The sequence below is a fragment of the Bufo gargarizans genome, chromosome 11 (genome assembly GCF_014858855.1).
Source record: "Bufo gargarizans isolate SCDJY-AF-19 chromosome 11, ASM1485885v1, whole genome shotgun sequence".
Classification (NCBI taxonomy): domain Eukaryota; kingdom Metazoa; phylum Chordata; class Amphibia; order Anura; family Bufonidae; genus Bufo; species Bufo gargarizans.
In genome coordinates this window covers 85,264,685-85,291,423 of record NC_058090.1, presented here as the reverse complement: position 1 = coordinate 85,291,423, position 26,739 = coordinate 85,264,685, and the positions used below count along the sequence as shown (strand labels likewise).

Genomic DNA, 26,739 nt, shown 5'->3' with positions numbered 1-26,739 from the left:
GTAGGAGAAGCAGTAGCTGATGATGATGACAACAATGAAACTAATGCTTGTGGGTGTAACCTGGCTACTAAAATAACGATGGGGGAGAAGAAGGACAGTCTTGCTTGCATTGATGTCCAGTTTGATGTTTCCATGTGAGCAGGTGATGCCACCTCATGTGCTCAAATAGAGCCGTTCAGTGACATGAAGCTGTAGGACTCTGTAGCAGTCTACATATTATATTTGTGAATTTCACAAACCTTTTTTAAAATATTAAATATAAAATAAATAACATTAAAAAAATTTAAAGTAGTAAAATAATCAAAGTTTTGCATTAAGATATTTGTATCTCCATTACTGAGCTACACACAAGCTTTTTTCATTTAACTTTATTTTTTATTTGTATTACAATATACTGGTATACTTACGTATTGCACCAGTGCATAGAGCTATGCAAAAGTGAGTGAGTGGAAATACGTTATTGCTCTTCGGTGACACTGACATGTGTCAATGTTTATGTGACATCTGCTGTATGTTTGAACGAGGATCTAAGGCAGATTTCTGCATAGTAAGTGCCACCTTATGAAGAAATATCTGTACATATTTTTGTAATAGGCGTCAGGAAAAGGTGGGGTTGGGTGTTGGTAAACATATCTAACGTCGAGATACCATACAGGAAAAAGGTTTTAAGTAATTTTGTACTTTTTTTTTTTTTAGTTGTTCTACTTCCTGTTCTAAGGCTCCCAACTCACTGGCACCCCCTTCTGTTTTTTTGTGTGTAGAGCAAGCTCTACTGGTTTGCTTTCTGCCCAGAATCAGTATTTTCCCCACTTTATTTTTTAACGGAATAGCCCCATAGGAAGTATAATAAAAACGAAATATCCTCACATTGCTAAACAATAGGCAGGAGTGTCACGATAATCCCACGGGCACAGAATACACAACCTTACAGGCCACGAGGGGGACTCAGAATCTCACATAGTTGCATAGTTAAAATACAGTTGAAAAAAGACCTAAGTCCATCAAGTTCAACTAAGGAACAGGTGGGGACGCGAATCCCAGAAGGAAATGAAACTAAGATTTCTACACATTTTCATAAGCATTAATGTTGTTTACTTTTACAAATTCATCTAAACCCTTTTTAAAACTGTCCCCTGTTCCTGCTGTGACCACGTCCAGAGGGGTCTATTCCACAGATTCACTGTTCTTACAGTAAAGATGCTTTGACGCTTCTGGAGACTGAACTTTTTCTTCTCCAGTCGGAGGCAGCACCCCCTTATCTTTTGAGGGCATTTTACATGGAACAGTTTTTCACCATATTTTATTGTATGGCCCATTTATATATTTGTATAGGTTAATCATGTCCCCCTTAGACATCTCTTCTCAAGACTAAATAAATTAAATTATTTTAATCTTTCTTCATAACTAAGACCCTCCATACCCCTTATCAGTTTAGTCGCTCTCCTCTGTACTTTTTTCCAGCTCCAGGGCATCATTTATATGGACTGGTGCCCAGAACTGAGCTGCATATTCCAGATGAGGCCGCACCAACGCTTTGTAAAGTGGTAATATCACATCCCTGCCAGCTAGTCCATGCCTCGTTTAATGCATGACAATATCCTGATGGCCTTAGAAGCAGCTGATTGACATTGTGCTGTTATTTAATCTACCATCTACAAGGACACCCAAATCCTTCTCTATAAGTGACTCTCCCAGTGCTACATCACCTAGGACATATGAAGCACAGAGATTATTACTACCAAGATGCAAAACTTTACATTTATCCACATTGAACCTCATTTGCTAAGTTGATGCCCAATCACTCAGAGTGTCCAAGTCAGATTGTATTTTATGGACATCTTCCATAGACTGTACAGTTCTACATAATTTAGTGTCATCTGCAAAACTAGAAATGGTGCTAATAATCCCATCGTTGATATCATTAATAAATAAATTAAATAATAGAGGACCCAGCACTGAACCTTGGGGTCACCACTTATAGCCCGAGACCATTCTGAATAGGAATCATTGGCCACAACTTTGTGCACACGGTCCTTCAGCCAGTTTTCAATCCAATTACAAACTATACTTTCCAAGCCTATAGAACTTACTTCACCTATTAAACGTCTATGAGGGACAGGATCAAAAGCCTTTGCAAAATCCAGAAACACTACATCCACAGCTGCCCCTCTGTCCAGGCTTCTACTCACCTCCTCATAAAAACAAATCAGGTTAGTCTGACAACTTCTGTCCTTGGTAAACCCATGTTGGTTATCACTTATATTATTATTTATAGTCACATACTCCTGTATATAGTCCCTTAAGAGTCCTTCAAACATTTTTCCCACAACAGAAGTTAAACTAACTGGTCTATAATTACCTGTGGAGGACCTAGATACTTTTTGAATATGGGCACCACATTTGCCTTGCGCCAATCACTTGGCACTGTACCAGTACCTAGAGAATCTTTAAAAATTATAAACAGGGGCACAGCAATGACTGAACTGAGCTCTTTAAGCACTCTTGGGTGTAATCCATCTGGACCCGGAGCCTTGTTCACATTTACCGTATTTAACTTATCTTGGACCATATCTACAGTTAGCCAATTGAGTATATCACTGGATGTACTAACAGCCCCAGCACCACAGATATCAGCTCCTTCCTCTTCTTTTGCATAAGCAGAGCTAAAAAAAACATTTAGTAACTCTGCCTTTTCCTTATCTTCAGTGACTACCCCCCTTTACCATTAATTAGGGGACCTACCTGCTCGGACCTTGGTTTTTTAGCATTTATACATTTAAAGAATTTTTGGAGATTTGTTTTGCTCTCTTTTGCTACCTGCTGTTCGTTTTCTATTTTTGCAAATTTTATCTCCTTTTTACAGTTTTTATTAAGCCCTTTGTAGACTTCAAACGCTACAGCTGACCCCTCAGATTTGTATTTTTTAAATGCCCCTTTTTGTCTTTTATTGTCCTTTTTACAGTAGCTGTAAGCCATAGGGGGTTTAATTTTAGCCGTTTATACTTGTTACCTAAAGGAATAAACTTTTTAGTGCAATTACTCAATGTGAATTTAAAGCTCTCCCATTTATCCTCAGTATTATTATCTGACAGTAGATGCTCCCAGTCTATGCCCTGAAATGCTGCCCTTAACCCAGGGAAATTAGCCTTATTTAAAATTCAGTGTCTTTGCTCTGCCGGACAGAGTTTGCTTCTTATAGTTCAGGGGGATATAATTATATTGTGATCACTATTACCTAGTGTTTCTCGAACAGTAACATTCCCAACAAGCTCTGCATCATTAGAAATGACCAGATCCAACAGAGCATCGCCCCTAGTGGGAGCTTCTACAAACTGGCCCATAAAGTGGTCCTGCAGCAAGTTGAGGAATTTTCTCCCTTTTGCGGTTTAGGCAGAACCATGACCCAAGTCAATGTCTGGGAAGTTAATATCTCCCATTATGACCAGTGTACCAGCCTGTGCCGCCTGCTCTATTTGGTTATACAGTTGTGTTTCTATCTCCTCTGTGATGTTAGGGAGTCTATAGATTGCTCCAAGTATTATATTTTCAGTGTTTATATCCCTTTGAAATTCCACACATACGGTTTCAACATCCTCACCATCCGCACCCACAATTGCCTATTTCACACTTGTCTTCAGATCACTCCTCACATACAGGCACACTCCACCACCTTTTCTATTGACTCAGTCTTTCCCAAAATAGTGTAAAACCTGCAATATTTACAGCCCAGTCATGCGATGAGTCCAACCATGACTCAGCCACTACATCTACAGACTACATCTATGTGTTCTTCTCCAGCTCCCCTATTTTTCTAGCTTGACTTCTGGCATTTGTGAAAATACATTTTAAATTACTATTACCTGTAAAGTGAATATCACTTGGTTGTTGTTTGTATGTAACAGGTTCTTGTTACCAGCAGTTCTATTTTTCATCGGTGTATAGTTCTGCCCAGTCTTCTCCCTACTTTCCTCACTTACCCCAGCCCCCACTAAATCCCCACTGTCCCCTACAATATCCAACTCTCTATCTACACTAACTACCCCCTTATTAGTATGATCCCCACCCTTCCCCCAAGATCCTAGTTTAAAAGCTCCTCCAGCCATCCAACCACCATTTTTTCCCCCAGAGCGGTTGCACCCTCCCCAATAAGGTGCAGCCCGTCCCTACTGTAGAGCCTGTAACCGACCGAGAAGTCGGCCCAGTTCTCCGTGAACCCAAACTCTTTCTTCCTGCATCAGCTTCTGAGCCACTTATTTAACTCCCTAAACTCCTGTTGTCTCTCTGGTGACGCTCGTGGCACTGGTAGTATTTCTGAAAACACTACCTTAGAGGTCCTGGACTTGAGCTTCTCTCCTAGTTCCCTAAAATAATTTTTAAGGACCTTCCAGCTCTCCCTGACTTTGTCATTGGTGCCAATGTGTACCAAGACTGCTGGATCTTCCCCAGCCCCACTCAGCAATCTGTCAATCCGAGCTGCAAGATGCCAAACTAGAGTACCCGGAAGACAACACACTTTTCGGCATTCAAATGGGTAGGAGTGTCACGATAATCACAAAGGCACAAAATAGACAACCTGACAGGCCACGAGGGGCACTCTGGATCTGACGGCAACAGTGAACTTGGATATGACTGTAAGAGTCAAATGACCCTCAAAATACATCGCACATGCACACACCACCCTGCCAACATCCGTCCATTATGGTCAACATAATGCCCATGTACAAATGCACAAAAAAAACACGGGAGCACATCGCGTTCTAGCATACAACCTGAAAAGCTCTAGCACACTGGTCTTCAACGGTAACACAGAAAAGCGGTACTTAGAGGATGTGGGTATGTTTAGCGCCACAAGGAATGACTCATTACATTTTTAAATTTAATATACAAAAAAGTACAGTGCTACAAGTTATAAAAAGGACATAAATATAAGCAAACAATACAGAAAACAAAAGGTATAAAATGATGAGTAGCCTACCTATGTGATCGGTCAAGGATCCACTTTGGGAGCACAGTTAAAATCTGATCAGTCCTACATTAGAAGTACTGTATCTGAGCTGTGAGTATGTGTGGTTTCCAGTATGCAATTTTTAAAGGGTCTAGCTGGCACCCCTCACACCCTCCTCCTAGTCATGTGACAGGAGCTGGTTAATTCCATACAGAAGGTGGAAGTTTTGGAGGCATAACACAGTCAACTTCTAGGTATCTTTGAGAACGATAATATGATTGGCAAGTTGTACAGGATATTTTACCAACCCAGGCATACCAAATAAAAATATGAAATACTAATCTAGTCCACCAATTCAGTAGGTTTCCTGGAGCTGACAATTCTGGCAATTGTGACTAAAGACGCACCTACATTCCCTGATCATAAGACCATAAGTTATTTAATATAAAACATGAACATGACAAGGCGCCTTTTGTAGTATATTTTCAGGACTATCAATCATATGCCCTCTTCTCAAGCACTGGATGACAGCAGACTGTAACAGCAGCTGATGTGCGCCGCTGTTCCCCTGCTTAACGCCACGGTCCCAGGTGCCGTGTTCAGCGGTGATCTGGGGCCAGTGCTTCCCATTCACCGCTGCAGTCCTGGGCTCTGTCTGTGTTCTGGGATCCACTCCACAGTTTCCTCTCGGCCCTGGCCACAGAATGCTTGCTGATTGATTCTTGCAGCACTTCCTTAAGGGCCGGTGCGCGACACTTCCTGGACTTTATGGGTTAGGTCATGTGACCAATCCCAGCCCTCCTGCACATATATAAGTGTCTCAGCCCCCTTCCCAGATGCCTCAGTGTCAAGGTCCTTGTGTCCTGCTAAGGCTCCTGATAACCACCTGTGTTCCTGACTCGTACTTGTGTTCCTGGATTCTGCTACCCGTCTGATCCCTGCCTGCTTGCCCTGACTCTCCTGTTGCCAATCCGGATTGCCTGAACTGTACCTGTGCTGCCTGCCCTGACCTTTTGCCTGTATGACTTCGCCTCTGCCTCATCCTTCAGTCCTGCACTGTTGCTCCTGGTAACTACTCCGCCTGGACCAGCTGCCTCGTGTGCCTATCCTCCTCAAGAGGTAGCGACCTGGTGTACCCCTCAGGAAAGTCTATCCCCACCATCAGAGATACTGTGAAGAATCAAGTGGTTCACTTAGACAACGCCCTTAGAGTAGGTAGGACACGTGGCACAGTGGGTTCACACCCGCTGGTTCGTGGCACAGACATGCTATCTGTGACATAAATTACTTCTATTGACACCTCCAAGCTAGTAGGAAGGAGGGATAGTTTGGGGCATTTTGTCTGCAAACTACTTTAATTGTCTCCTTCCGAGTACAACATCCTGGAACTAGTCTCACTTCGTTAGGAGCCAGGTCATAGTGGCAAAGAAGCTTTCTGGAAATGTGATTAGCACTTTTTATAGAGGAATACACATTAGCATCAGGTTTTGTGCAAGTGAAATGTGGCATATACACGATACACTACAGCTCATATACACGTGACATAATGCTTATAGGACAAATCTTAACACCTCCCCCATTTAGAGATGGCAGAGGAAATTGATTTACCCATCATCTCACTGCCCACTCCAAAGACAAGAAAACAGGTTGACATAACCTGTTTTCTTGACTTTGGAGTGGGCAAAGAGAAGTTGGCATCTACCTTACCAGGCTCTGGCTTCAGAGTAATGTGACACTTCCCAGGCTTGTTTGTCAGGCCTGTGGTTTGGATTCACCTGAGCACCTGTGAAGAGGTGAGAGGCTGCTGGACTAAAAGTGGGACTGAAGATGGCAATGACATCCAGGTAACCTACTGAAATCCCTTTCAGTCCCTCAAACCAAGAGCTGGAAAGATTCTGGGGCATTTTTCATGCCAAAGGGAATTAATCTAGATTCATGCAACCGAAAAGGGGTAACGAAGCCACTCTTTGCATTAAGGTGCAGCCCGTCCCTACTGTAGAGCCTGTAACCGACCGAGAAGTCGGCCCAGTTCTCTGTGAACCCAAACTCTTTCTTCCTGCACCAGCTTCTGAGCCACTTATTTAACTCCCTAAGCTCCTGTTGTCTCTCTGGTGATGCTCGTGGCACTGGTAGTATTTCTGAAAACACCACCTTAGAGGTCCTGGACTTGAGCTTCTCTCCTAGTTCCCTCAAATAATTTTTAAGGACCTTCCATCTCTCCCTCACTTTGTCATTGGTGCCAATGTGTACCAAGACCCCACTCGTGCAGGAATACACAATGGCGTCTGGTTGTTTACAAATGAGCTGTAGCACATACATGATACACTACGATTAATTTCATGATTTATACACTTATATGATGATCCCTAAAATAGTGCCAGCCTGTCAGGAATCATCCTGCTATGTCTGTTCAGTTCAGACTGTCTTGCCCTTAAGTTTTCCCTCAGTTAAGATGGCAGATTGTGTCTCAGCTGGGTGCCATCTTCCTTCCTGTTTTGTATATAATCCTCTCAAGCCTGTTACTCATTGCTTGAGTGTTTTACCACCTGCTTGTGCAGTCCTCTTGCCTGGAACTTACTCTCTGGTTTGTTCCTCCTCCTTGCGGTTTACCCTGCAACTTTCTCCTAGACACCTGCTGACCCCTCGCTGGTTTTGCTCCTGACTTCTCGTCTGGATCCCTGCCTCATCTGCATTCCTGCTACCTCCTGTTCAAGACTCCAATGCCACCTGTGTTAGGCCTTGTCCCTTCCATTGGATTCCAGCAGTATTCCACTAGTATCGTGACAGAATACTCAAGCCTAAAATGGAGTCCGCCGGGACTGGGTGTTCAGAGGTTCGCATTAAGCAACTGCTGCAGTGTCTTGAAACACGCTGCTAAATATTGTGATTGTGTTTCATGTTTGAGTCTCCATAAAGTTACATAGGGAGGTGGAGGTTCTAACAAACCTTCCAGGGCTGACTCTGCCCTGCTCTCAGAGAAGAAGAAGGAGGACAGTGTGATCTCTGAGGAAAAGCTGCACCTCAGCAGCCATTGTGGAGAGTTAACTAAACTCCAGATTTTGTTCCGTGTACCAGCCCATAGAAGGGAAAGATTACAGGAGATCCAGGCAACCCAGAGAGGGAGTGAGGATATCGGCAAAGGAAGGTAATTGTCTTTTTTCAGGCTCTAGCCTCCTCTGCATCTGGTTGTAGAGATTCTAAGCTACCAGCTGCCCACCATAACCAAAGACAGAAATGCCACCTGTCAGGAGATCGTATTCCTAGAGAGGATACAGAAGTATATGACTATACAGTACAGCAGAGATAGTACATCCCTCCAGCCTGGAGAAACAAGGGATTGATTGTTATAGGGGAAAACAGCTCCTTATGCAACTTTTGAGAACTAACCGGACCCATTGTAGAAGCTGCCTTGCTGTAAATGATTTTTATTATGCACATTGATGACCTTTAGATCAACTTCAGTAAAGTACTGGGAATTTAAGAGAACTGGTCTCCTTATTGTGCAAACTTATCACCTATTTGCACCTAACAGTGCTGGCGTCACAAACAACAGGGACCCTGCTTCCATGGCACCTAAAAAACCATTCCACCAAGGGCACCTCAACCACCATCTGGCGGGAGTCCCTGGACAACAGATGGTGCACCGAAGGAACTGGTGCTGTCCTTCCATTCACTGCATGCAGGCCCAGTGACCTCTGCAGAACCGTAAATAAACTACTACTACCCCCATCAGTCCACCGTAACTCACATATTGCCCCTGTGGTCTGGACACTGCATTGCAGACTCCTATGGCTAATATGCGCACCGAGATGCAGACTGAAAAACAAATACGACGTCTTTGAAGGACAGATTTCCCACTAGGGTTGAGCGGTAAAACGGTGTTCACGATACACCGCGGTATTAAAAACCGGCGATATGGTGATATCGCTGTTTCCTAATTACTGCTGTATTTTGTGACGTCATCGAAGCGGTCATGTGTGCTGACCATTTCTAAATCTGCGTCCGCCCGCCCGCCCCTGCACCTTGCATAGCGCTGAGTAGTGAGTACAAACACATTACTTCCTCTCGCTCCTGGCTCCTTCTTGCTCCGCCTCCCTTATTCAAGTCTCCAGACTTCACCCACCATCTGACATCACCGTCCGTCACCCACCCATGCTGGTTCTATGTGGCGAACTCTGTGTGAGTACTGGGTGTCTCTGGAGAGACTTTTCCTGCGGCTGCCTCGCTCGTGTGCTCTAATGACAGAATTACAAACTTATTACTTCCCGCAGCGGCCGTCCCGGCTCTCCCTCCTCCTTGCTCCCATATTCAAATCTCCGCCCACCGACATCTCATGTCAGAATCGTATTGTATGTATGGTGGCCTGTGGCCACAAGACTTTATTATAACATCTCCTTGTGGCCCCTGCCCCCTACTGTGTAACGTCTCCTTGTGGCTGCCCCCTACAGTATAACGTCTCCTTGTGGCCCCCATACAGTGTAACATCTCCTTGTGGCCCCCTACAGTGTAACGTCTCCTTGTGGCTGCCCCCTACAGTATAACGTCTCCTTGTGGCCCCGATACAGTGTAACATCTCCTTGTGGCCCCCATACAGTGTAACGTCTCCTTGTGGCCCCCATACAGTATAATATCTCCTTGTGGCCTCCATACAGTATAACGTCTCCTTGTGCTCCCTCAATACAGTATAACGTATCCTTGTGGCCCCCCATACAGTATAATATCTCCTTGTGGCCCCCATACAGTGTAACATCTCCTTGTGGCCCCCCATACAGTGTAACATCTCTTTGTTGCCCCCCATACAGTATAATGTCTTTGTGGCCCCCCATACAGTATAACGTCTTTGTGGCCCCCTATACAGTATAATATCTCCTTGTGGCCCCGATACAGTATAACATCTCCTTGTGGCCCCTCAATACAGTGTAACGTCTCCTTGTGGCCCCTATACAGTATAATATCTACTTGTGGCCCCCCATACAGTGTAACATCTCCTTGTGGCCCCCATACAGTATAACGTCTCCTTGTGGCCCCATACAGTGTAACGTCTCCTTGTGGCCCCCATACAGTGTAACGTCTCCTTGTGGCCCCCCATACAGTATAATGTCTCCTTGTGGCCCCCATACAGTGTAATGTCTCCTTGTGGCCCCCATACAGTGTAACATCTCCTTGTGGCCCCCATACAGTATAACGTCTCCTTGTGGCCCCCCATACAGTGTAACGTCTCCTTGTGGCTGCCCCCATACAGTATAACGTCTCCTTGTGGCCCCCATACAGTATACGTCTCCTTGTGGCTGCCCCCATACAGTATAACGTCTCCTAGTTGCTGCCCCCATACAGTATAATGTCTCCTTGTGGCCCCCCATACAGTATAACATCTCCTTGTGGCCCCTCATACGTATAATGTCTCCTTGTGTTTTTTTCTTTTAAACAGATATTTATCGTTATCTATATCGTTATCGCGATAAATTTCTTAATATCGTTATCGTCTGAATATTTTTGATATCGCCCAACCCTATTTCCCACAACATCCAAATTTATGGACAAGAGATTCAAGAGCTACGTGGTACCGTGCAGATGTTATCTGACCGCATAGTCCACTTGGAGAATGAAGTTGCTGTACAACCAATGATCCCTAAGTTGCCACCATTCATATTTGGTGGAGACCGCAACAAATTCCAGGGATTCCTCAATCAATGTAGGCTATAATTTGATGCAAATCCAACTCAGTTTCCTACTGAAAAAGCTAAGGTCTCATGTATTATTATGCTGCTGACACATAAAGCCATTGCCTGGGCTTGTCCGTTGATTGAGACTCAAGACCCTTGGCTGAATCACTTAGAGAACTTCATTGATTACAGCATTACTAGCATTGTGCCAGGGCAGACGCCCTGTCACCGAGTATGCGATGGAGTTCAAGGGGTGGGCTGTCGACACCAATTGGAACGACGCAGCAAAATTATCTATTTTTAGAAAAGGACTATGCAGCGCATTAAAAGATTAACTTGCCCGTGCAGAAGCCCCTTTAGTTTGGATGCCTTTATTAACCATTGCATTTGAATCGATACTCGACTGTCTGAACGACGACAAGAGAGATGGGCTACCTTGAATCATGATACTAAGCAGTCCCCCTCTTTCCTTGTCTCCATTTCCAAGGAACCTCAAGGAAAAATGTACAGAGAATCAGGAAGTGAACCTATGCAAGTAGATTCCATACTAAGACGTGAAAGCGTTGATCGAAGGAAGCACAGGCTCCGGGAAATTTATGCTTTTACTGCGAAAAGTCTGACCACTTCCGTAATAACTGCCACCAACCTCCATGGACGGCTAGGGCAGTTGATAACAACTGCCCTAGCCGTCCATGGAGGTTGGTGGCAGTTATTACGGATTCTGACTTTTCAAATGGAGAATCAATTGCTTCAGAAATAGAATTATCTCAGAGAACAGTTATCCATTCCATTTCATCGGTGGTCCCCCATATTAAGAAAGAGAATAAAGACTCCCATTGCTTCCTTCCCATTAAGTTCCTGATTAACTCTCAGTGCATATCCACCTCTGCTATAGTGGACTCCAGGGCTAGTGGCAGTTTCATGGACCTTTCTTTTGCTCAAAGGCATGGGGTTACATTTCAGAAAAAACTCTCAACCGTGGTAATGGAGACCGTAGATGGATCTCCACTGAGCTCAGGGCCAGTGGATCAAGAGACGGAGCCACTTGAAATCATCATAACACCCCATCACCGTAAAGTTTTATAGTTTCTACTGATCTCTTCTCCACATTTCCCTGGTATTCTAGGCCCACCCTGGTTGCAAGCAGAGAACTCTGTTATCAACTGTGAAACTAAAGAAATAAGCTTCCCAGCTGAGGATGTTCTTTGGAAAGCTCATTCTGAACAAGGTTCAGAAAATCCAGCGTTACCTTCTGTATACAAGGAATTTGCGGACGTTTGCGATAAACAAAATGCGAACAAGCTCCCCCACACCCACCTTATGATTGTCCTATAGAATTACTTCATGGTGCATCTATACCTTTTGGATACATCTAGCCTTTGGCAGGCCCTGAACTAAAAGCCTTCAGGGACCACATAGAAGAAAATCAGGATAAGGGGTTCATCCGCCCATATGGGGCATCCCATATTCTTTGTTAAGAAGGACAAGTCTCTAAGACCTTGCATTGATTACCAAGTACTTAAAGGGAGTCTGTCACCACATTTTAGCATGTTAGACCGTTAAAATAGGGTTATGTGATCCAGCCAGAACATAAAAACGGTACCTTTGTGGTAGAAAACTGACTTTTCAATTTGCAGAAAACGAACTTATAAGATTATCTTCTGAGCCCTCTCAAGTGCCCAGGGCGGTCTCTCAATCCTCGGAGCCCCAGGCAGGCACCTCCTAAACGGCTGATAACTCCGCCCTCCGTGCGCCTCTGCCCGCCCGTTTACTCCCCTCCCCTGTCCCTTTCCACTGCGGCTGTACCGCACAAATCGTAGCGGGCGCATGCGCAATGCGATGCCCGCTCCTGGCAGGGCATCGCAATACCTATTGCGCATGCGCCCGCTACGATTTGTAGCGCACAGCCGCAGTGGAAATGGACAGGGGAGGGGAGAGAACGGGCGGGCAGAGGCGCACGGAGGGCGGAGTTATCAGCCGTTTAGGAGGTGCCTGCCTGGGGCTCCGAGGATTGAGAGACCGCCCTGGGCACTTGAGAGGGCTCAGAAGATAATCTTATAAGTTCGTTTTCTGCAAATTGAAAAGTCCGTTTTCTACCACAAAGGTACCGTTTTTACGTTCTGGCTGGATCACATAACCCTATTTTAACGGTCTAACATGCTAAAATGTGGTGATAGACTCCCTTTAACAAAATTACAATCAAAAACCGGTATCCTCTACAGTTGATACTGGAACCCTAACCCTTTCGGCACCAAGGCCTTGTGGCACTCACCTACAAGACATCACAGAACAGAAATGATAAAACTTAGTCATTAACCATTAGACACATAATCAGGAGATGCACGTTCTCAGCAGGTTCTTCCAAAGTATACGAGTGAACAAGCTCATAGATGGATTCTCCTTCCAGTTTCATAAGACAAACACCAGGCAAATATGATCTGTTATTTTCTATTCTCTTTCAGAGCTCCATCCACCATTCAGCAGTTTCTCTGTCGCCAGGGGTTCTGGAGGAGAGGTCATCCTAGGTTGTTTATGTGTCTTTGGCCTCTTGGGAGGAAGCCTACTGATATGTCCACTAACAAGATTTTATTTATTTGCCAAAATCCTGTTGGAAAAATCCTAAAGTATAATTTTGACAACAATGTGGACCACTAGAGTACCTGTGGATCCTCTGGAAGACTGGGCTCTGAGTCAACAATAGTCCTTCATAAATAGGGTTTAAAACCAATATGGTAATCACTGTCCCAGCCAGTATTAACATTTTCCTTAATTTAAGGTGTATTTACATGTCCCAGTTTTTAGGTGTTTTTGCTATAATTTGCACTAAATTGCTGCAAAAATATTCCCCATGCAAAAACAACCTCAACCTGACTGGTAAATTTGGGCGGCAAAACATTGCTTACCTACACCTAGGCTTAGGTATAACTGGTTATAGAACGGAGTTCTATTTGAAAACGTTTGGGTGTCTTCTAATAGTTACACAAGTATTGTCTGACATCTTTATAGCATGGAAGAAGATAACGTACAATTCCACCTTAATTATTAAAGGATGCAGACCTACAATGTCTCAATCTTATTGTTATTTTTTTTAAAACATGGCAGGTATGTTTCTTTTGTGGCATTTTTAAATAGGCTTCTCTACAGGTCTCCAAATACAGCATAAAAAAAACACCACCAAAAATACTTGTGTGTGAAGGATCCCTTAAGAAAGCTGGATGGGTGTTTACACTGCAGTATGAAATTCCTCGTCAGCTTTCACTAATGTCATAAGGAGCAGGACAACGAAAGAAGATGATCTGTTTCTTGTGGATTCTAATAGGAATTTACCTAAAATGTAAGTTCTTTTTTGAGTACATTTTTTAGAATACTCTGCATCACTCAAATATATTTATCTCTTGTGATTTATTAGATATTAATTTTACACTTAAGATTTCACAAGATTGTTTATGGACAATGAGTTGGGATTGAGTACAGCTTTGATAATGTCTTGAATTTGTGTTGACTTGGTGGTTGGGAGAGATCAGGTGGATGTGTGAGGTCCATCAAAAAAAATTCTCGGCCTACAGCTATTATTGATATGACTTAATGGGTTTTGATAGGTGTTTGATATACCTGCTTCCACCAAATATTGATTGAGGCCTGCTATACACCTGCTGCCGCAAAATTCTGATTAAGGGGTTTGATATACCTGCTTCCACAAAATACTGATTTAGGGGTGCGATTTACCTGCTTCCATAAAATACTAATTAAGGGGTTTTTATATACCTGCTACCACAAAATACTGATTGAGGGGTGCGATATACCTGCTTCCACAAAATACTGAATAAGGGGTTTGATATACCTGCTTCCACCAAATATTGATTGAGGCCTGCGATACACCAGCTTCCACAAAATACTGATTAAGGGGTTTGATATACCTGCTTCCACGAAATACAGATTGAGGGGTGCGATATACCTGCTTCCACCAAATATTGATTAAGGGGTTCTATACACCTGCTTCCACAAAATACTGATTAAGGGGTTTGATATACCTGCTTCCACCAAATACTGATTAAGGGGTGCGATATACCTGCTTCCACCAAATATTAATTAAGGCCTGCAATAAACCTGCTTCCACAAAATACTGATTGAGGCCTGCGATATACCTGCTTCCACAAATACTGCTCTTCTCTAGGGACTTTGGCACAGGGTCATTTTGAAAATGACAGGCAGAGGAAGAGGCAGGCCGTTCCGCAGGGGTGGTAGGGGTCAGGCAGGTGCACCAGGACAGAGCCTAAGTGGGAAGTTGGAGAAGGTGTGTGTGATTACGTCAAAAGATGCACCAGAGTTGGTTGAGTGGCTCACTCAGCCTTCTGTATCTGCACCCTCCTCACTCTCTGCTGTTTGCACCCAAAGACACCACCACCACCATAGCCCCTCCACTAGAGTCAGAGGAATTATTTTCCCATCCATTCCCAGACCTTACCGATGCGCAGCCATTCTTGGCATTGGATGAGAAAGAGGAGGTAGTAACGGCCGCCACCCAGCAGTCTGACAACAGTACCCAGATCAGCCCAAGGAGGGTGGTCCCCACTGTTCCTGCCTACTCCGAGATCTCTAATGTCAGTGGTGGTGAAGGTGACGATGATGACGTGTTGATTGGCGTCACATGGGTGCCCACAAGAGAGGAAGAGGAGGGGAGTTCAGAGGGAGAGACGAAGCAGCAGATAGAGAGGAGAAGCAGGCAGAGCTCGCAGGGCACAGGAGGCAAAAAGCAGACTGCAAATGTATCTGGAGCGAGCCATCCACCATGCACGGTCACATAACTTTTACTGCCCACTGTGTGAACCTTCTGAGGGCCGTCAAGCATGTAACCCGTGGCACCCGTGTGGATTTGGTGTTACCGCCACGTATGCATGCAGGCCTGCCTCTTCTCCTCCTCCTACTCCATCCTCCGTCTCCTCCTCGGCTGACTCCTACTTTTCCACTGCCTCTTCCGCTGCACCCCCCAAGCTCCCCAGAACCTATTTGATGTGCCAGGTGAGACGTTGCCATGCTGTGCTGCGGCTGTTGTGCCTGGAAGCCAAGAGTCACTCCGGTCCCGCACTGCTTTCAGCTCTGCGGTCGCAGGCAGATCAGTGGCTAACCCCGCTCAATTTGACAGTTGGTAAAGTGGTGTGAAACAACGGTGCCAATCTGCTGAGCACGCTAAAACAGGGCAAAACGACACATGTGCTGTGCATGGCACACCTCCTGAACGTTGCCAAATACCCCGGGGTCCAGGATGTCTTTCAGCAGGCCAGGAAAATCTCTGGCCATTTTAGAAGATCTTACATGGACATGGCTCGCCTTGCTGATGTTCAGCGGCGACACCACCTACCCGTCAGACGTCTGATTTGTGACAGCCCGACGTGCTGGAACTCCACACCTTGTATATGCTTAATAGGCTGCTCCAGCAGCAACGTGCCGTTAACGACTACCTGTACGAACTTTGCAGCAGGACAGGTTCTGGGGAGCTTGGTTTCTTTATACCGCGCCAGTGGCTGCTCATGCGCGACGCATGCAGACTTCTGCGGATATTTGATGAGATCACCAAACTGGGCAGCCAGGGCTCAGTGACATCGTACCTTCACCTTCTTTCTGGAGCGTGCATTGCGTCATGTCATTGATCAAGCCATCGAGGAGCAGGAGCTGGAAGATGAGAAAGTCTCAAAGCTGAATGAATTCCCAGGGGGGCTACTCCATCTGAGAAGAAGAGCAGGCTTTGAGGGAGTGTTGTCTGTGGCTAGGCGGAGGAGACCGAGGACCAGTGGCCCAGCTTGGGTTGCCAGCACCCGGGGCAAGCCAAGTATTGCCCCCCCCCCCCCCAACCTGTGGCCACGCTCCTTTTTACAGATAATGTAGTAGATATCACCTGCAGTCCTATGTAACACCACAGGTAACACGGTGATAACTCTCTGTGTACAGATAATGTAGTAGATGGGTGTGAGGCCCCAGAATTCAGAACACACAGTGTGACCTGAAGTCTGGGGGCAGGCTGCTACAGTGTGGGCCAAATTCTATATCCACCCTCCCATCACTACAGAACATACAGGGTAATACAGCGCCCCATACCTCTTACATCTAGTGATGTCTCTTTGATGTAGATGTTCTCTTTCCTCATCTTCTCCTTTCAGACCTTGAGAGCAGACTACCATTTTTTTAAGCCATTTCTCGTCTCTACAGTTTGACAAAAAAAATCTTAGTTTACTACTTTTCCATCATCCTCCCATCTTCTGGACAAATCATTCTACCATCCCCAATACTCTGCCTGCTGTGCTCCCCAATACTATACTGCAGAAACAGATAAACCCCCTGATAATACTAGTACCATGCAAATAATGCCCTTCAATAATTATTGCACACAGTGCCCTAAAATAACTGCGCTCAGCAAATAGTGCCCCTGACACTAATAGTATAAACATAACGTCCCCTAAAAATAATTGTGGCAAGCTGATACTGTGCCAAGGTGCCCCCACAGTAATAGTGCTCCCAAAAGTCCCACCAATAGGAATAATTCTCTGCTAGAGCACACATGGTAGTAATAGTGCTCCTACAGTGCCCCAACATGTCCCCACTGCGCCCCAGAAGTAATAATGCTCCCATAGTGCCCATACTAGTAATCATGTTCCCCCTAGACCCCCAGTAGTAATAAAGTCAGCCATAATGGCCCCCAGTAGTAATAATTCTCCTTATAATGTGACAGTGAGTGCAAAAAATACCCCCTTTTAATGCCCCCAGTAGTCCCTATAATGTCCCCATAGTGCCCCTATAATGTGCCACTATAAAATACCACTATATAGTGCCCCCAGTAAATGCCCCCATAGTGCTCCTCTCCCACATTCCTCCTAGTGCCCCCATAATGTACCAGTATAAAATGCCCCTATATAGTGCCCCAGTAGATGCCCTCAGTTTCTCCCATAATTTGCAAGTATAAAATACCACTTCTTAGTGCCCCTATAAATTACCTCATAGTACTCCTCTCCCCCCTTCTCCATAGTATCCACCATAATGTGTCCCAGTATAAAATGCCCCTATACAGAGCCCCCCATATAAAATACTCCTTTTTTGTGGCCTCAGTAGATGCCCCCTATAATGTGCCATTAAGAAGTGCTCCCATAGTGCCAGTAAGAAGTGCCCCCATAGATGCCCCCACAGTGCCCCCCAATAATGTTCCAGTAAGATGTGCCCCTATAGATGCCTCCACAGTGCCCCCCAATAATATGCCAGTAAGATGTGCCCCCATAGATGCCCACCAATAATGTGCCAGTAAGTGCCCCCATAGATGCCCCCCAATCATGTGCCAGTAAGAAGTGCCCCCCAAATCATGTGCCAGTAAGAAGTGCCCCCCATAGATGGCCCCCCAATCATGTTCCAGTAGCCAGTATCGTACCATATAAAATAAATAAACACTTATACTTACCTCCATGGCAGCGATGCGATGCAGGTCTCTTCCGGCCTGTGTCCCACGCTGTATGGCTCAGGCGGCGCGATGACATCATCAAACTACCTGCAACGGCCTCTGATAGGTTGCAGGTCTAGTACCTGCAGCCTATCAGAGGAACAGGGAAGGGAGACGCCTCTCCCCAGCCCCGCAGCACATCCATCTGTATAGCTGTCCTGAGGACGGCGATACAGATGACTATGGGGATGAGCGCTAAGCAGGAGCAAATGGGGGCCTTCATGCTCCAGTGTTTGAAGAGGGACCCCCGTATAAAAAGCATAAAGGGCAAGGACCAGTACTGGGTGGCAACGTATTTAGACCCCTGGTACAAACACAAAATTGCGGACATGTTAGCAGCATCACAGAGAGCTGTCAGAATGCAGCATTTCCAGGCCTTACTGCGAGAGATGCTACCTTCTGCTGTTGTGGGCACTGGCAGAGCAATTTTCACCCAGAGCGAAACAGGTGCGGGTACCAATCCTACCGCGCCTGCAAGAAGAGGGCGGTTTGAAGATGTGTTGGTCATTTCGGATATGAGATCATTCTTGCAGCCAACCCATCGACAGCCTTCCTCCGGATCCAGCCTCAGGGAACGCCTAGGCCGACAGGTGTCCGACTATATCAGGTTAACGGCCAATGTGGACGCTCTGAGAAGCGAGGAACCCCTGGACTACTAGGTGTGCAGGCTTGACCTGTTGCCAGAGCTGGCACAATTTGCCATTGAACTCTTGGCTTGCCCCTTGTCTAGTGTCCTGTCCGAAAGGACGTTCAGGCAAGCAGGGGGGATCGTGAACGATAAGCGCTCTCGCCTAGCTCATGGATCTCGGAGGAATTTAACACCTGTGATGACCACGTGTAATTGAATTTCCTCATGCCAGCCCACACATATCCGCCACCACCCAGAACAAAGAATGGTCCTTGTCTTATGTATATACAGCGGCATAAAAGGCCTTTTCTGTCAGGTGAATACCTAATTTTTGGGGCCTCGACTCCAGTGGCCTACAGTAAAATTGTTATCCAGTGACCGCCTAATGTACCTCTAGCCACATAATCACTTGTTAATTTCTGTCAGGTCAATGCCTAATTTTTGGGGCCTGTACTGGCCTACAGTAAAATATAATCCAGTGACCATCTAATATACCTCTCAACACATAATCACTTGTTCTTTTCTGTCAGGTGAATGCCTAATTTTTGGGGCCTGTACGCCACTGGCCTACAGTAAAATTGTTATTCAGTGACCGCCTAAATGTACCTCCAGCCACATAATGACTTGTTATTTTCTGTCAGGTGAATGCCTAATTTTTGGGGCCTGTACTCCACTGCCTACTCCAGACTGCTAACTGGATTGGGCGTACTCTACCTGCCCTGACCTCAGCCTGCCATTGACTATGGTTTTGCCTAATCGCTCAGTGCTCTGCATTGGTTTCTCTAGACCCTTACTTGAACAGAGACTACTCCAGTAGGTAGTGACCTGGTGGTTCTCCTGCAGTGAAGGCCAGATTCCTGTGCAGGGATTAAAGGATAAACACCGGGATGGGGGGGCTTTGATAATACTCTTTGAGAGTAGTCCCAAGTCATATCTGTTCAAGTGATACAGTGAAAAAGAATACTGTCCATAGCTGAGTTTTGGTTGGTGGTGATAATAACTTAGTCAAGGATTTTTTTGCATTGGAAATTCATCACTTAAAATGTCTGTTAATATATCTGGAGAACTGAACGTCATGTTCTAACCTGTTTTATTTATTATCAGGCACATTATGCGACAGATCCTGTGGAGAGAGGAATCATGTTATTGGCGCTGAGGGAGGTGATGTCTTACTTCAAGTGGATCCAGATGGAGTGATGGGAGATATCACATGGTTCCTCTCTGGAAATCATTTTGCCACCTCGGAACCTGGAAAAATTATAAAAATTCGAGATAGTCGTTACAAAGAAAAAGTCGACAGCACGGAGGATGGATCAGTACTCATGAAAAACTTAGCAAAGAAAGACGAAGGAACGTATATAGCAAGTACCTTGAAAAGCACATCAGGAATAGAAGAGCTTTGTGCACTGATATATGACCTCAGAGTATACGGTAAGAGAAAAGATACAGCATGATTTTCTTATGTTATGTCACTAGAGGGTGCTGCATTCACATAGTACAGTGCCATCTGGAAACACCTTGATATCTACCATATAAGATCTCAGCTGCTAAGCATCTGCAATATCTGAACCAATGATGACACCACAACTTCCTTTACTGCTGCCATCTGACATTGAGCTGTAATCTAGATCTGATAATTAAAATATAAAATATCCTAAACATAGAATTTCTTTTGCTATTTCACCACAGAAATGCTGTCAGATGATAATATTGAGATTGATTACGAGGTTTCCAGTAATGAGACATGTAACGTGACCTTCATCTGCACAGTGAGGACATCGGACGTGACCATTACCTGGGAGAGTTCAACTAACAATGATGTAAATGTGACCAGTAATGTTGTACATGTACAAGACCCTGATCTAAAAGTTATCTACACCTGTACAGCCTGGAACCCCATCAGTAGCGTCTCCAAATCTGTGACCCCCTGGGAGTACTGCAAGATAGGTAAAGCCATACTTTCCAGTTCTATACTGGATTTAATTGTTATTATACATATATTATACAATGATTGCACACTTGTGCTGGACCCCTACATAAAGTGCAGTAAACAATTTCCATAATTTATAAAGATTAACACATTTTGTCCTTTAAATTGTCCTTTAAATTAACCAATGACTCCAACTTGTATATCTACTGAATTGAGGAATGCAAGAAGTACTGGTCAGATGGGTGGGAAAATTACTACAGTATCAGACAACATGGGTTTTGTTTGTAGTCTGTAGTCATGAAGACACATGACATCAGACAAGAATCCACTACTTGGGATGTCTTTGATTTGGGGTCAAAAACCAAACTCTGTGGGTGTCTTCTGGTTCTGGACTATTGAATACTGCCTAAATGCCCGATGGCAAATCCAAACCATGCCCTCAATCCACTCATTATGATTAATTCCTAAATCACAATTGAACCACATCTCTTGGTGAAAGTTATTTGGATGAACATGGACAATCTGAAGTTGCCATGACAAATTTGGCAGTTTTTCTGTTTCGCACCCAACCTGTGTGAACATCAGACCAGAAGGTGTTGACAATATAATAGGCTAAAGAACAAGTGGATTTTCTAACCATTGCCCTAGTGGAGGCATCTTGAGTAGCACACATTTTTAGATTTGTATGTTGCTACAATTCTTCTTGGCTTGTTTCAGGGAGACAACAGATATCAGAAGACTACAAAGACATGAACATAATACGGCTGAAGTTGGCTGGTTTCCTATTGATAATCACTTGCTTCATTCTTGGCCATCACATTAAAACAGAGGTGGTGGTGTCCTCAACAGACAACAAATGAAGGATCTGCAAGGGTCAGGTCTGGACTTGAAGAACAGAAGTAATGGGTTCTACAAACCACCTTCTGAGCTTCTGGACTTAGACTTCATCTTGGACAGAGCTTATATGTATATTGTATTAAAAAATGTTTTTAGTTTTTTTTCCCATTTTCTTCAGACAGGTCTCGTTTAAGATAATCAGAGACATGGAAATATGATGCCAAGGTTTGAACTTTTGGGTTATTTATCTATTTTGACTGGTATTTCTGCAAAGGGTATAAGGTACAAAACATTAAAAAAATGAAACTAACAATGGAAGCAGGACAAAAAGTTATAAAAGCAGACTCTATTATAATCAGAAAATCCAAAAAGTTTCAAAGGAATTGTTTGGGCCAGTATTTCAGAAACGACACTACCTTAATCAGTAGTTGTATCTGCTAGTGGTAGTGATATTACATCTCAGCCATTTAAAAAAAAAAAAAAGCAGAGCCAGTTTGCTAATTTTGGACAACCCCTTTAACAGGGATGGTACAAGCTCTTTCGGTATCCATGGCGGGAGCTACAGGATAAACTCCACCACTTCCAGTTCTGACATTCATTTCATTGTCCTCGTATCTCCTCCAACATTTTTGCCATTTCCTTGATCTTAGATAGTGACAGTTTAGGGGGACCATCCTGGTGAAAAAAATTCTAAAAAATTTAGGAAAAAAATCTATTTTTAACGTTATCATGGATTTGTACATTTATTTTTTTCAGGTGAAACAAATCTGTTTTTGTTCTAGTAGCATTTTTTTCTCATTTCCAGTGACTCATGACTATTTGAGGGGTTTACCACAGAAGATGTCTGTGCGTGTGAGGCATTTCCTGTCTTATGCTTTGAGTTTCCAGACAATGAACCTTTGACTTTTTTTTTTTTACATATACAAATAAATATTTTTCTGAAAATAATTGATATTTATATCTAACTGCATGATTTATGTATTCTCATATTAAGAGATTCATTGTGTTTTCTGCCATTATTCCTCGGGGGCAGATTATTCCTCGGGGGCAGGTCCTCTCTCCTTTTGTACCAGTTTGTAACTCATCTTGTTCAGGCTTATTGCACTTGTTGTATATTATGTATCTACACCCCTTTTCATATGTACATTGCCATGAAATGACTTTAACAATAAATAATAATAACAAGCACCTCCTACTTTGCTTGTGTGTCAATGTTAACTGCAGTTATAGCATTCTATTCATCAACCTTAAACCCATAATGTCATACATGGATGGCATTAGCCTACACAGGCTGCATGGAACAAGCTCACATGCTGAGCCCGTTCTATACAAGATGGGTTATGGCTATGTAATACTGCAGGTACCCGCTGGTAGTGACCGGGATCGGCAATAAAGCTGATTCAGGTCATTTAACCCCTCAGATGCAGCTGTCAATAGTGACCATGTCATGTTTGGGTTCAGAGAGAGGAAGAGAGCTCCCTTTGTCCTAAAGTCGGAGCCATTGATGAAATTGCGAGGCTACGATCAGTTGCCATGACACTTTAGGGCCTTGTGAAAGTTCCCAGGCTGTCATGGCCAACTTCCTGAAAAGCCATGCATGAGGCGTGACTTCACAGGTAGACAGTGAAAATCCCATAGACTTCAATAGTATTCTATTGCAGTCTATGACACAAGCGATCACATGATCAGCATAAACAATACAATAAATAAATAAACAATAAAAAGCATCTTGGCATAAAAATGTCTAATCTATTAAAATACAAACATTTATTCCTACTTTATATGTTCTGAGAGCAGATTATGAGCACCAGAAGCCATCAGCCCTCCATGTGCCCACCCTATGTAGCTGATCTACCTTACCTTCCACACCCAACTGTTGTCCTGGTGAGGGGCAAGAATATAACAGCCCCCTGCTACATGTTGGAGCCATCAAACCTGAACAAAAAGAATATACCGTATGAGCAGTTTTTGTGTAATGGGTATGTAATGTACAGTCATGTGAAAAAATTAGGACACCCTTTGAAAGCATGTGGTTTTTTGTAACATTTTTAATAAAAGGTTATTTCATCTCCGTTTCAACAATACAGAGAGATTAAAGTAATCCGACTAAACAAAGAAAACTGAAGAAAAGTCTTTTCAAGATCTTCTGTAAATGTCATTCTACAAAAATGCCTATTCTAACTGAGGAAAAAGATAGGACACCCTCACATGTATTCCCTCTTAAATTGGCTCAGATCTCACACAGGTATATCACACCAGGTGCACATAATTAGTAGATCGTTACTCTGCATGTTGAATGAGGCTTGTCCTATTTAAACCTCAGACATTTAGTTTGGTGTGCTCCTGACTGTTGAAGTGAGAGTGAGCACCATGGTGAGAGCAAAAGAGCTGTCAGAGGACTTCAGAAAAAAGATTGTAGCAGCCTATGAGTCTGGGAAGGGATTTAAAAAGATCTCAAAAGATTTTGAAATCAGCCATTCCACTGTCCGGAAGATAGTCTACAAGTGGAGGGCTTTCAAAACAACTGCCAACATGCCCAGGACTGGTCGCCCCAGCAAGTTCACCCCAAGAGCAGACCGCAAGATGCTAAAAGAGGTCTCCAAAAACCCTAAAGTGTCATCTCGAGAACTACAGCAGGCTCTGGCTACTGTTGATGTAGAAGTACATGCCTCTACAATCAGAAAGAGACTGTACAAGTTTAACTTGCATGGGAGGTGTGCAAGGAGGAAACCTTTGCTTTCCAAGAGAAACATCGAGGCCAGACTGACATTTGCCAAAGATAAAGTTGACAAAGACCAGGACTTCTGGAATAATGTTCTTTGGACAGATGAGTCCAAAATTGAATTATTTGGACACAACAGCAGAGGACATGTTTGGCGTAAACCAAACACAGCATTCCAAGAAAAGAACCTCATACCAACTGTGAAGCATGGAGGTGGAAGTGTCATGGTTTGGGGCTGCTTTGCTGCAGCAGGACCTGGTCAGCTCACCATCATAGAATCCACGATGAATTCTACTGTGTATCAGAAGGTGCTTGAAGAACATGTGAGACCATCAGTTAGAAAATTAAAGCTGAAGCGGAACTGGACCATGCAACATGACAATGACCCAAAACATACTAGTAAATCAACCAAAGATTGGCTGAAAAAGAAGAAATGGAGAGTCCTGGAATGGCCAAGTCAAAGTCCAGATTTGAATCCCATTGAGATGCTGTGGGGTGACTTGAAAAGGGCTGTACGTGCAAGAAACCCCTCAAACATCTCACAGCTGAAAAAGTTCTGCATTGAGGAGTGGGGTAAAATTTCCTCAGACCGATGTCGAAGACTGGTAGATGGCTACAAGAACCGTCTCACTGCAGTTATTTCAGCCAAAGGAGGTAACACTCGCTATTAGGGGCAAGGGTGTCCTATCTTTTTCCTCAGTTAGAATAGGCATTTTTGTAGAATGACATTTACAGAAGATCTTGAAAAGACTTTTCTTCAGTTTTCTTTGTTTAGTCGGATTACTTTAATCTCTCTGTATTGTTGAAACGGAGATGAAATAACCTTTTATTAAAAATGTTACAAAAAACCACATGCTTTCAAAGGGTGTCCTAATTTTTTCACATGACTGTATATGTGTGTAATGGGCATGTGTGAGTAATGGCTGTATACTTGTAGTGATGTGTATGATGTACAGTATATATAGATTTGTGTAATGTGTGTATGTTTGTAAGTAATGTGTATACTTTTATGTAAATCTGTAAAGTGTATATGTTTGTAGTGTTTATACTGCCTATGTGTTTTGGGTATAAATATAAGGGGTCATTTATTAAGAGCGGTGTTTTAGGCACTGGTCTTATTAAAGGCCCGGTGTTGGCGGTGGATCGCCTAAGTTCTAAAGAAGCACAGGCCTCAACATAACTTTGGCGCATCCAGTGCCGCTTCTAAATGTAGGCCAGCTTCCTAGCCGTCTCACATTTAGACCATTTTCTATGCCTAAAACAGGCTTAGAATATGATCAATGAGACGGGCCTGCTGACTCGTCCCCTTCCACGCCACCGTGAGCGGGGAGAAGTGGTGCCGCAATCTGCGCCTGAAACCTCAGGTTAGGAAATGATTATGTTGTATGTACAATGTATAAAGGTATTATTTATATTCCTAGTATATGGCAGTGTACAATATATAGAAGAACTATTTATTTTGAGTAATAGGTTACATGTACAGTATGTTCTCTATGCAGTAGATCAGCAGCATTATTTATATGCACTGAATAGGTGTATTATATTAATATTACCCAATTTGGCTGGGATTGCTCACACCGAGAAGGGCCATATAGGTGACAATTTGTTTAATCCCTGACTGGCACTGAGCCTTATAGTTCAGCAGCATTTAGACCATAATAGGCTGCAAAAGGAAAGGGACACCAAATCTAAATCATGGGGAAATGTTTCCTCTACTATTGAACAATATGGAAAACGATCACAGCTGAGAAGGAGCTGAAGCTAAATGATAGCTTGTCTAATGCAACTGAGAAACTTCAACCACAAAACAGATGCACCGGATATGAGAAAAGTTAGACTGTAGTTATACTGCAATCATGTGCTCAGCATCTGAAGAAAAACAGCTCCAGACAATACACAATCTCTGTCCTGGCTTTATTCCCACCAACACTGTATGGATACACACACGAATGTCTTCTAAACTTTCCAATTTCTGACCATTAGTCACTTTAATATACAAAATGTGCCCTGTATCACCCATGTATCACCCATGTATCACCCATGTATCACCCATGATGAATTGTGTTCTTGAGGAATGACCTAGGTATCTCCTGTTGCGTTGAAAGCCTATTTACATACTTAATTTACTATTGAATGGTTCAGTCTCCTTTAATTATTGAATCACCCTCTATAATCCTTGTAATGTAGTTAGTTAAGGATAGTTAGATAACATATTCAAAATCCACCATTGTGCTGAGAAGGCTGCCTTCCTGAGTAATTATCTCAGAGGCATGCCTACTGCACACTGGACCTCCTTAGGAGGAGAAGCTAAAAGGTATAAACTGGAGAACATCATCCAGGTACGATTTTGCAGGTCACTATCTCTCTCTTGTATCACCATAGGGTGTCGGACATGTGCTATGACATGGCAACAGAAGTTCCCCCCTCCATATTGAATTGTGTAGGCCAAGTGAATGTTATTTATTCTGTATGTGTTTTGTCTGTTTTACCTTATATTTAAACACACTAAGTAGATATTTTTATCGCTTAGCCTG

General features: G+C 43.7%; 1 protein-coding gene across 1 annotated transcript; it reads left to right on the top strand.

Moving 5' to 3' along the window:
• Positions 1–13,860: 13,860 nt before the first annotated feature.
• On the top strand, positions 13,861–22,674 carry LOC122922123 (SLAM family member 5-like). The gene is made up of 4 exons (XM_044272609.1): positions 13,861–13,942; positions 19,821–20,147; positions 20,406–20,663; positions 21,364–22,674. The coding sequence occupies exons 1-4, from the start codon at positions 13,900–13,902 to the stop codon at positions 21,504–21,506; spliced, it is 771 nt and encodes a 256-aa protein (XP_044128544.1). The 5' UTR covers positions 13,861–13,899; the 3' UTR covers positions 21,507–22,674.
• Positions 22,675–26,739: the final 4,065 nt, after the last annotated feature.

Coding starts and splice junctions, on each gene's coding strand:
- LOC122922123 (XM_044272609.1), top strand. CDS start 13,900: ATGATCTGTTTCTTGTGGATTCTAATAGGAATTTACCTAAAAT. Junction 13,943..19,820: donor AATAGGAATTTACCTAAAAT/GTAAGTTCTTTT, acceptor ATTTATTATCAG/GCACATTATGCGACAGATCC. Junction 20,148..20,405: donor ATATGACCTCAGAGTATACG/GTAAGAGAAAAG, acceptor ATTTCACCACAG/AAATGCTGTCAGATGATAAT.